The sequence below is a fragment of the Sander vitreus genome, chromosome 7 (genome assembly GCF_031162955.1).
Source record: "Sander vitreus isolate 19-12246 chromosome 7, sanVit1, whole genome shotgun sequence".
In the NCBI taxonomy this organism is placed as follows: domain Eukaryota; kingdom Metazoa; phylum Chordata; class Actinopteri; order Perciformes; family Percidae; genus Sander; species Sander vitreus.
Window position 1 is genome coordinate 22,474,465 of NC_135861.1, and position 12,470 is coordinate 22,486,934.

Sequence of the window (12,470 nt, forward strand, 5' to 3'; positions counted from 1 at the left end):
GACAGGAAGAGGCCATCACATGTTCTCGAAGCCTAGGCGACATCTTCAAATTACTTGTTTTGTCTGAGCAACAGTCCAAAACCCAAAGATATTCCATGTGTAATGATATACTGTAAAACAGCGAAAAGCAAATAATCCTCACATATTTTTCTGTTGATCAATGAATTAACTAATTGTTTTAAAAACTACTTACAGTACAATTTAGTTCTCCTTATCCAGATAACATATCCTGATATAGATTGCATATTAAGGCCAAGTGTGAACAGGATCTTTATTTGGCTGGTGAAAGTGAAAGGGCAATGCTTGCCCCTCTCTCAATATCCCCAGTGAGGTGCCTTTGAGTAAAGCCCTTAACCCAAATCTGGAGATGCTCAGTGGCCAACAGATCACATTGACATTGGACTTCTTCCAGGTGTGAGTGTGTGTAACGCAGTGACGGTGAGCAGGGTGTTCCTGAAAAAGAGAGCTCTTAGTGTAGTATCACTTAGAGCCCTCGGGTAAATATAGGTCTATATATCAATATATGGTCAATATATGTCTGTATTGCTCTTCACAAGTATAGTTGTACAAACATGTTTGTGTGCGTATAGTGAGGGTATGAGTTTAATCCTACATTAGACTGGCTGGATTAGCAGTAACAGAAGAAAACAGGGTAAAAATAAGCAGCAGTTCAGCTGAGACATTTTGACTCCATGTTCTACTCATACCTCTCTCCCACTCCCTTTGGCACCCTCATGTCTCATCCTGCTTCTCTGTCTCCATCATCCTATTTCATTGCCAAATTCATACTCACTTCCTCCCAACTTATTGTAATACCCCATCTGCCCAGCTCTGTTTTTGTTCAATTGCTCCCTTCAGTGTTTCCTCCCCCCCCCCCCCTCAATTGCCTGTGTTTTATCGAGTGTAGATGTGATTATATGGGCTTTTGTGTTTGTCTGACAGGTGTCAAGGGCATTCTATCTCAGATATTTCCACTTTATATTTATCACCCATACACACAGACACACACACACACAACACAACGTGAGCAGCCCACTGCAGCGTGATGTGTTGTTAATAGGTCTGTCACTGGTGACAGTTTGGGAGGATGATCTGTCGGAGATTTCTTTGCAGAGTTGTCACTGGCACATCCATGTCGCGAGAATAAACACATTTGGATCTTGTCACAACTTTATAGCTCCATAAACAAGGTGACCGCAGAAGAAGGCAATTTACTGTAAAAATGCAAGATCTGTGTGTGTGTGTGTGTGTGTGTGTGTGATGACAAATGGCCAAACAACATTTGAAAGTCGCATCTCAGAGTGTCATCACAGTAAACAATGCTGTTAGATAGAAACTGTGGTCCATAAACAAAAATAAAGGTGTATCATCTTGCCAGCTATATTTCATTCAGACTGTGTGGATACTTCTCAATTGTTCACAGATTTGCATGATTTTATCTCTGTAAAACATTAAATGTGAATTGTGAATGCTTTGGGACAGAGAAGACCAACCTCTCGATCGAGACCAGGTGCCACAGTCACAATATCTCCAGTCTCACTGTTGATGGTGAACATGTTCGGGATGGGGGTGTGCGGCATCTGGGACAGGATTCGATAGCGCACCATTCCATTAGCTGTGGTGTTGTCGTCACCGTCGAACGCTGACACGTGCATCACATACGTTCCTGATGGAGAATAATATTTGTCAATATATACGTCCAAGCAGCCAAAAGCAAGCAAGACTAGGTGGCTTTTGAAAAATGAAATAACACAATCCCTCTTTTAGAAAAGAAAAGTGGGGTGGCAGTAGCTCAGTCAGTAGGGAGCTGGGTTGGGAACCGGAGGGTTGCAGGTTCAAGTCCCCATATGGACCATGGCCAGTTAAAGCATGGATACCCGGTCCCGACGGGCCGGGTTCAGTTTGGGTCAGGCTCGGTCACATCAGCGCAATAAGGCATTTGTTGTAAAATGGTGCTGCGGCTCCTTTAAGAGAGCTCATTTCGTGTGTAAAGTGGGCAGAAGAGAGATAGAGAAGGAGGAAGCAGACGTGTAGATGCGACCGGAGCAGAGTTGGTGGAATAAGTTTAAGATTTGTACACAGTATGTGCGGTGTCTGAGATAAACCCCAGGCTGAAAGCCAAATTCATTCATCTGCTCACCAGAAATGGGATTTTAACCCCAACGTTATTCATTTTATAACATCGGCCCTGGAGGTAACGACTCTCCCCTAGTTTTCTGATCACGGTCGGAATCGAAGCAAGCAGGAAAGATTAACACATTGAACATTTTAAATTAAACAGCTTATCAACGGGCGCTTGTTCCCCTGTGTACGCTGATGCGCTCATCTGTTGACATTTCCGAATGCCTTCCTATAGTTGCTTAATAAAAGCGGGCTTTCCACACAAACAAACCTACATGTGTCATTAGTATGAGAAAAAAAATGAGATTTTAACTGTGTCGGGCTCGGACATAAATATCTCAATGCCTGTTGGGCTCGGGCCGGGTTCGGTCACGGCTCTGTTGGACGCGGCCGGGTTCGGATGGAAAAATTCAGCCCGATCAGACCTCTAGTGCCAGTTCACCTCCTGGGCTCTGCCAAGGTGCTCTTGAGCAAGGCACCGAACCCCCAACTGCTCTTTCCATGGGCAGCTCCCTCACTCTGACATCTCTCCATTAGTGCATGTATAGGTACTGAGCATGTGTGTGTAATTCAGACCTGTGTAATAACAACAGAGTGAAAACATTCTAATTTTGCCTTGCGGGATTAATAAAGTATACATTATTATTATTAAAACACATCCTTACTCAATTCTGAGGGGTATCACTGCTGCAGTTGCTTATGGTGGCTAATGTTAGCTACCTGACCTAACATTAGATATTATTGTGTACCTCACCTTTACTCTTGTTACTGCTACAGTATGTTTCAACATAGTCACAGTCACAGATAAACATTGCGATCGTTTTATCACACAAAGGTAAAACAAGTAACTGAAGAGTGCCTCTTGTGGTGGTCACAGTGGCTGCAGTTCAGCAAAAGTTGCATGGTATCAGTTTAATTTTTATAAATATATAATTGTTCCCCCAAAATCATTGACTCACTTTGTAACATTGATGAAGTTGTGCTATTATGTCTTTTATTGGATAGTTTAGAGTGAAACAAAAAGTGGTAGAAGCTAGAAAATGCTCTGTGCACAATACACTACTCTGCTTAATCAACCACCCTGCAAACAGATGTTGATGACAGAATCAGTAGAATAGAATACATTTTATTGTCCCTGAGGTGAATTTGTCTTAGGCATAGTGCTACAAAGTGTTGCTTCACAACACAAACACGTAACAGAAAAAACATTCTACAATCAACATAAAATCAACATAAAAACATAAACATAAGATCAACCAAGCATCTTAGGACATTAAAGAAGGACACATATGACTGTACAGACAATACGACGTCTTAAATAGTAACAGTAATAACTAAAGTGCGAAGTGCAAAAAGTGCTGGTGTATTTATTGCACTTATGCTCTAAGATTTACATTGGTAATAATCACACTGAATTATTTTGTATTGGTAATAATCACACTGATATATGGCTAATAAACAACCTGGATGTTCCATAACGTTATGTTAATTGATCTTTACAGAAATGTTGCACACCTGTTCTGTAAATAATGAAGACTCCAACTACAAGCACTGATAAGTGCCGATATAATTGTGATCACATTTTATGGCCACATAACATATTTTTCATTTACTGGATACATTGAACAGGCTGCAAATACTGTATAATGTCTACTATTTCTTCTTAACTGACCAAAATGGAAGGCTCTTGTACGTCCTACAAGTAGATTTTGATGACAGGTATTGCTAATCGCATTGTTCTCATACTGATTACTATACACATAAAAATAAGATAATAAACTGTCACATTGATTAAAACCTGCTCTTTAAATAATAATCACTCCAACTACGAGCACAAGTTAGCAAAGACATACTATAGTATACGCAGACTCAGTTTTGTTGGATAGAAGAAGCCACTATTCTTCCATGAATGCACCACTTGTTTGCTGCCTCCTCACACTCTGTGTGATCACTGCCTGTCACCCAATCTCTCCATCTTTCTCTCTCCCTCTTGCTCTCCTTCTCTCGTAGCCGATTCTAATTGCCAGAGATAGTGATATCATGCCAGTGACAGCCCCTGTCCGAGGATAATTGTAACCGCAGCTCCCATTTCAAACTTCATTACATCTCAAAGCAACATTTGTCAATGACTCGGCCACAGGGAGCACTCTAAAGGCCTCTCAGCGAGATGAGGGGAAAAGTCAGCAGGAACAGAGGGAGGGAGTGGAAAAGAGAAATAGAGGACACCATGTTTGGTTTGATTCCAAGTGGAGGGACTCTCAGTCCTCCACCCATTGCCTTTTTAGAGATAGAGGGATAGAGAGAAGGAGATGAAGAATCACAATGTGTCACACATTGCCGGGGTAATTTCATTAAGCTGCACTCTTAGGGGGTTTAATGTGGACCCTTTGTACGGGCGTCCTAAGTTGTGCCTGACAGGATTAGGTCCCCATAATGACGCTTTAATTTGCAAACTAATTCAAGTCTGTAATTGGCCTTCCATTGTAACCACTGGAGCTCTAAACTCTAAAACTCTCCTTTTTTATGACTATTGTTCAGCTGAATGTCATGCATGCCACAGAGACTTGTCTGCTGTGTGGGGCGAGGCTGAGGGGAAGGGAGAAAAAAAAAAGAAAGAAGAAATTCAGAAAGAAAAGGAAATGAGAACCTGGACACCTCTTGAGCTCACCTCTGGTGCAATAAACTTTGGCTCATCAGGCTCACACACACACACACACACACACACACACACACATACACACACACACACACACACACACACACACACACACACACACACACACACACACACACACACACACACACACACACACACACACACACACACACACACACACACACACACACATGCACACAGAGAGCTCATTGTCTTGATTCTTCCGCTCTGAGGTTAGACATAAAATGACCCACTGGTGCTACAGCGTGGTACATTTAATCCTCAATCTCCTCTCCAGCCTGAGCACCCTCTTTGGTTTATGGCCGCTGCTGCAGCTGGCTAAATGAAAAGCCACTGTAGGAGACAGCTTCTTTGTCGGTCTGCTAAATCAAGGGGAATGGAAAATTCTCTGTTGCATCAAAGATTCACTGGTGTGGTCATACTTTTAACGACACCAATCTCTCCTGATAAACTCATTGCTCTTCCTCCGCCCACCCATATCCAAACACTTCACCCCTCCAAACATTTCTTTAATCTTTTTAAATAAACACTTGTCTCCTGTAATTACTCCTGCTTCATACTTTACTTCTTGTTTTGTCCATCCATCAATCTATCCATCCATGCTTCATTACCTGGTTTAGAGCCTTCATCCACAGAGCCATTGTAGACCTGGTTTTTGAACTCAGGTCTGTTGTCATTCATGTCGATGACAAAGATGTACAGATCGATGGGGTTCTCAACCTGGTTCCCATTCATGTCCACCGCATGGGCTCGCAGCTGGGAGACACAAAAACACAAGAAATGAGGTCAGATTATAACCATTATGGGAGCAGGAAGTAGTGAACTGATAAATAATGAACGATGAGTATGTGATGAGTGCTTGTATTGATTTTATAAGGAAAATTATTCAGGGTAAACATTTGGTATTTGACAGATAAAAAAAAAAGGATGAGCTCCTGTCTTACTTTTCAAAATCCTATTTTTGTCTTTGCAACTTTTACAGTTGTAGTTTGTCAGGCATGACATACAAATACTGCAGCAGAGAGGAAGAAATGCTTGTAGGAAAGAAAAAATCATGAATGAACATTTTGATTAACAGGTAAAAGGTATGCAATTTTATTATTCTAATAAAAAGACACTGCAGTTCACAGACATCAGTGTCACAAGTATTGATTTCTGGTGACTAAAACTTTATTCAGTCTAGTTTGATGAATTGCATTTATATAGCGCCTTTCTACCTTACAAATCGCTTTACGATCATCCAGCTTGTGGTTAAAGGACCACCCTTAAGTTAAGTTAAGTGAAAGTCTTTGCACGCTTTATTTTAATTTTTATGCGTGGTTAGAGATATATTTTTATGTGTGTGGTTAGAGATGCAACTACTCAAACAGCATATTTTAATAGTTGTTGGCATGTTTGAATACCACTTCTATGAATCACTCCCTCAGTGTATTCCCAACTGTCTCCACTCACAGGAATAGACAAAAGAAAGGGAGAAGCAACACAAATGAAACACCAACAAACTGAAAGTTTTTTTTTTGCTTCAAGGTGACTACTTTCACAGAACCTCTAAAGCCAAAAAAAGCACACCTTTCTGAATTTGTCATTCCACTCTGCTCATGAATACACAGGCTGATACAATCTGCATTATTGAATTATACAGTATAACAGTTTCAAAAAGCTTTCCGAACCCTACACAACAGAATATGAGGTCAGAAGTGAAATTCTGAATATTTGTCTTGCAGAGAAATTGCCTTTTGCGATCATGTACTTTCTCCAGACTTCTTATCTCTTTTACACTTAGTCCTCAGAATTTATTTTTTTTTTTTTTTTATCTCAGTAGAAACCAAAACAAGAATCTTATTTTATTGGTAGTTGGCTCTGTTGTAAAAGAAATGTGTCTGTTTTAGGATCCCTGTGTTGGATCCCAGGCCAACATTCTGTCTGGTTTTGTTTGAAGGAGAGTTCTGAAATCTCTTCACTTCCCTCTAACTCCACAAACACAGTCAGCTCTCTCTCTTAAATTCAACTCAGCTGTGCTTAGATCAAGTGAATCACCAACAAGGATTTCTCACAAACGTTGGACATGGGAGTTATTATTGAATCAATACATGCTGTAAAATGTGTCTTGACTGCTTTCTCTCTTTTGAAGTCTGGAGGAGAAAATAAAGAACTGAATGAATGAAAATGAGGGCAGAGAAAACAACTGAATTATCAGGGAAATGTTGAGTTTAAATAAATACTTGAGGTTTGTCTTTTTAACTCCATACTTGAAGGTCAAAGACTGAAAAGGCATTTCAAAAATAAACTCCTTGGTTCTCACTAAAGCTGTGTCGATTCATTTCACCTTACCTGGGAATGTTTATATCCCAGAACATGACTTATTCAGCGATATTCCTGTGAGCTGAAAGCACTGGGGATATTTAGTTTATATCATACAAGGGGGGGATAAGAAAAAAATCACCTTTCGCCTGCTCCTAACACAGGCTGGTAAATATGTATTCAGTCAAAATGTCAGCAATCCATTTTAGGCCCCTCATCCTTTTGATGTTTGTTTGGGATATTAATCTAAAGGACAGATAAAGGAAGAGGAACGCTAAAGTGGCAGAATTGGAAGCGGCTGAAGGAAAAAATGAAAACATGTTAGAAACAGATGGAGGACAAAAAGATTAACATGTTACAGATAGTAACATGAGCAGATTCATTTTTTCTGTCATGTATGGAGAATTGAGGTAAAGGTACTCTTTACATCTGAGCATGCCTGATGGGAAAACTGCTACCTGGCCACTGCAAGAGCACGAGAGCCAGATAAATAAAATAGCCTCCAGGCTTGTTGTGGCAGGAAATAGAATAAATAGCTCCTTCTCCTCAGAGAGGTGAAGATCCTCTCCACTGATGGCCGTCATTTCCTCTCAACCGTCTGTTTCCACTTTGCACCTCCTCCAAAAATCGCATCTTCAGGTCTCCCTGAGGTTAATTCGACTTTTTCCACTGCATTGTCTGATCTGTCCTGCACCCAATATCTGCGTGCTGCCATCGCACATAGCATCGTGCTGTGCAGTAACAGGCTAAGAGCCAGGCCCTTTATCTCTACCCACCCTCATCCCTCCATACCGCATGCACCCACACCCTAATTCTAGAGATGCACCGATTACAACTTTCTAGGCCGATTTTCTTTGCGTTAGGCCAGTCGATACCGATTTTAGCCGATTCCGATTTCATTTTTTTGAACTACTTTACAGCACACACAAATGTGATATGTATCTTTTCTTTAATAGAAAATGTTACATTTTGCATAGAACATTTTTTAAATAGATAATTGATCGCTATAAAATACAACAATTTAAATGACTCCTGGTGTGGGAAATTAACACACATTTAAAGTGCAATGTTATGGAAGAACCATTTCCTTCTTTTCACATCCAATATCCAACTAAAAAAAACTAAACTTCTGTATGTATGAAAACATGGAAAACAGATAATGGCAATAAAATAATATATAAATAACAAATAAATATAGCCTTAATGCAGTATAAAGATATTTCTCAAAACACACACACAGGCCTGTTTGAACGTCAACAGTAATGTTACCTGAAAACAGCGTGTAGGCCTAGTTCCTTTTTTAGCAAGTTTGCTTTATGTGTCATTGTGCATAAATGTGAACACTACCGTTGCTGTCAACAGGCTTATCTGCTAACGTAAGTTACCGATGGTTACCTCGGAACAATCCAGCAAATAGACGGTAGGCTACCCTAGAGTGCCGTTACCTGAAACAGATGATTTAACGTCACCGCTCATTTTACAGTTTAACAACAAAACTAAACTCTTCATATATTACTACGTTTTTAATGTTGGTTTTGAGCGGTATGCACCCCCACTAACCCGGAAAGCGTTTTAAACAGTAACGTTAATACAGCGTGTCGGAGGAATACAGCGTCTCTTTTTTGTTGTTTTTTTTAGTTTACAGCGTCTCAGGTCAGTGTGCCCAACGCTATTTTCCGATAAACTGTAGTTGTCATATTTCACGGGACCCGCGTGAGTGCGGTTTTCATGTTCCAGTTTTTCAGCCTCAGAGGGGAGAGAGAAAGCGGCTGACTGTTCGAGCCGTGTATAATTACGACTTTATGACATTTCATAAACAGCTGATGGAGCGGCAGTGCGCCGCTGCTACATGCATACAGCGAAAACCCTGCATGTGCAAGTGTGATGTTGCTGTTGCGTGATGTAAGTCATATGGCGCCCGAGTGCATTTGACCGGAATAAAATTGGCATATGTCAGACTGACCGGCAGGTCGCCGGTCATGGCCGATGACGTGAAAATCGGCCAATTCCCGTCACCAGCCGGTCAATCGGTGCATCTCTACCTAATTCAATAACAGCAAGAGTCAGAGATTAGGTTACCGCCATGTTTAAAGAAGGCAAAATGTAATTCTGGGTCCACATTAAAATAATTATCTTGAAAGGCAGGGGGAGAAAACAGACCGTACCAGGCAGCGCTTGGCATTTAGAAAAGAGGCAGAGAAATCAAAGCCTTGGGACTCTCTTTCCACAGCAGCAGTAAGACTAGCGGAAAGATTAGCTTAGGCAGCAATACGACAAGTTAGTAGCCTGACAAGCCAGACCCACATCAAGATGTTGAGACTGGTAACTCACCATTGACAGGGCTCAATCCGAGGGGCGGGATAAACGGTTGTCTTTCAAATTCCCTCTGCACGCAATAGGATAATGCTACAACCAGGCAGAGCAACGAAGAAAGTAGCGAAGCTAGTTGATAGTAACTTGTGCCGTATCCGGTCAGCAAAACTCCGAACACATCTTCCTTTTTTAAGAAGGATTTCAGTGCCGTTCTTTGTTCTTTTCTCAAAGAAAAGCTTAACTCCAAGTCTTCCAGAAGACCGCTGTTCCCAACAGCAGCAGCCATAAGCCCGCCCACCGACTCTATACACGATGTGATTGGCCTGACTAGAGTTTGGTTTTTCCATTTCGCAAGCCAACGGAAAGTGCCTAGACCCTCCTCGCTGCAAATTATATTTGCTGCCGCTAGGGTGCGTCTAGATTTCTAGGCTAACAAGTTAGTACTTTTCTAAACTTTAAATGCACTTTGCTCAACTGTTTGACATTTCCATGCCTTGACCCGCATGCAAAGCACAAAGGTGAGAGGACAGGTGTTGTGAGTTTGGCCATGCATGCTGCACTGGGTCATTTTTACTTTAGTGAACTTTAAGGATGTACTGTATTTGTAATCTTAGGAAAGAGGCAGTGTAGTAGTTCAGTTTGTATGCTATTCCAGCTCTCCAACTATAGTCCTCGAATGCTACCCGCAAAGGTGTAGCAGATCAGTTGCTTCTCTGCTTTACAGGAAAAGGAATATTTAAACATTTCGGGAATTCTGCTTTCTTGCTTTATATCTGAGAATCAGATGAAAAGATCGACACCACTCATGACTGTGCGTTAAATATAAAGCTAGAGCCAGTAGGTGATAAACTTAGCTTAGCATAATGATTGGAAGCAGGGGGAAACAGCAACAGCTAGCCTGCCTCTGCCCTCTGTGTACCAGCACCCCTAATTCAATCTTGGTTGGGTGCACTGACTTCCTGTCAATGCAGTTTTTGTTAGTTGCCTTGCAACCTCATCGTGTCAACAGGAATCCAGCACCTCCTAATAACTCACCCAACTTGTTGTTTTAACATTTTTGTTTGTATGTGGAAGATTTTGAGGTACTTGTGGACAGAATTTTGAAACCAGGCTAGATGTTTTCTCCTGCTTCCAATCATACACTGTATATGAAGATGGACGCGTCTTCACTTCCTCCTCGTTTCCTTCTCCTCGCATGATTTTCTCGCGTCTCTCCCATGCTTCCTCAGAAGGGAGGCAAGTGGAGGAGTGCAATTTAAGAACCTGGGATGCACCCTATGCATCAACCCTTGCTTCCAGTCTTTACGCTAAACTAGATTCCGCTGGGTGTACGGTAGCTTCATATTTAGTGTAAATACAAGAGAGTGATATCAATGTTATCATTTGTCTCTTGGCAAGAAAGCAAATAGGAACATCTCCTAAAAAGTTGAACTATTTCTTTAGCGCACAGACATGAGAATGACATTGATCTTTTCATCTCATTCTCAGAAAAAAGTAAAATAAGAGTATATCCCAACATTTCACATCTTGCCACTCACTAAGTCATTTTTTTCTCTCTGTTACTGGCACCACAGTTTAAAAGCTACAGTATGACAAAGGTAATGTGACGGGCAGAGAGCTTAATTATTAATTAACGCACCCTCTGACTTATACTTCACTGCATCCAGATGCTTTGAACATAGCGCTGCCTTACCAATATGAGTGAAAACGTGCAAATTGGTAATTGCATCATCATTGTGCACTAAACATTTCATTGTTCTTCACAGTGACCAAAGTACAAGAACACACAAACACAAGTCTTCAAGGAAATGTTTGTAGTTGCTGTGTTGCAGTGTATTTGAGGCTTAATGTAATAATTCATTGCAATATTCTTATGTAATGTTTATTGAATGGAGTGAATTCAATTATTTCCAAAGCTGATTTTTTTTTTCATAATTTGCTATGTTGAGCAAATATATGTTAGAATAATGAAAGAATAGATCAAATCTAAAACAACTGTCTGCTATCACATGCATATTTTCAAGTTAGGGTAAGTAAATACTGCAAGATACTGCAATACTACTACATGAGAGGGCTTTTATAGATACGTTTTATTGTTTTTTTATTAGTTTTTACACTGTTCACACAGAACGGCACAAACATACAGTATATTAATAGAACTGACTGAATTTCATTATATATATATATATATATATATATATATATATATATATATTGATATTTCTATAGCTTATATATTTATTTATCTTCTGTGAGCTTTACTGTATGTATTCCTCTCATTTTTATTATATATATATATATATATATATATATATATATATATATATATATATATATATATATATATATATATATATATACACACATTCCTTATTTTCTTGCAATTACCGGTCAGTCAGTTGTATTATATTATTCATTCTATCATAAGAGAGGGCCTTTTTATAACGTAGAACTACACTGATTTTGTATCAGACCTGTTTATGTTGATGTTGTATAGAGGCATATGTGTTGAAGGGTTAACTTTATGTATGTGTGTGTGTGTGTGTGTGTGTGTGTGTGTGTGTGTGTGTGTGTGTGTGTGTGTGTGTGTATGTGTGTGTGTGTGTGCGTGCGTGCGTAAGAGAGAGAGAGAGAGAGAAAAAGTGAGACACACTCACATGGTAAGAAGAGCGATGTTCTCGATCAAGAGGTTTGGTGACGAACATCTTTCCAAGCACGGGGTCGATATTGAACACCTCATTGGGTGGCTGATCTGCCCCCACCCCAGTGATGCTGTATCGGATCGAGATGTCCTTGTCCTGGTCTGAACGAATCTGCATCACAACAAACAGAGAGGAACAATCAATCAATCAATCAAGTGTTCATTCAAAGTCTCATACTGTGTTTCATCAAGACTTTATTCCTCTCTTGCAATGAGGAAACTAAACTTAAACGCAGTTATCCCAGTCGACCTACACCTATTGGTGCAATTTGTGCTGTGGGGCGTTCATTATTCATGGACCGGTTTGGGATATACAGCCCTTGAGTTTAATAATTTTGTCCTTTCACAACCTCAGAA

At 40.4% G+C, this 12,470-nt stretch overlaps 1 protein-coding gene across 1 annotated transcript in view; it reads right to left on the minus strand.

Annotated features, from left to right (window-relative positions):
- Positions 1-12,470, minus strand: part of LOC144521101 (cadherin-4-like) — a 262,678-nt gene that overhangs the window by 37,329 nt on the left and 212,879 nt on the right. The window contains exons 6-8 of the mRNA XM_078255406.1: positions 12,070-12,225; positions 5,410-5,554; positions 1,494-1,666 (exon numbers count right to left, since the gene is read on the minus strand). Of these exons, the coding sequence (XP_078111532.1) occupies positions 1,494-1,666; positions 5,410-5,554; positions 12,070-12,225 (474 nt within the window). The remainder of the gene's footprint in view (positions 1-1,493; positions 1,667-5,409; positions 5,555-12,069; positions 12,226-12,470) is intronic.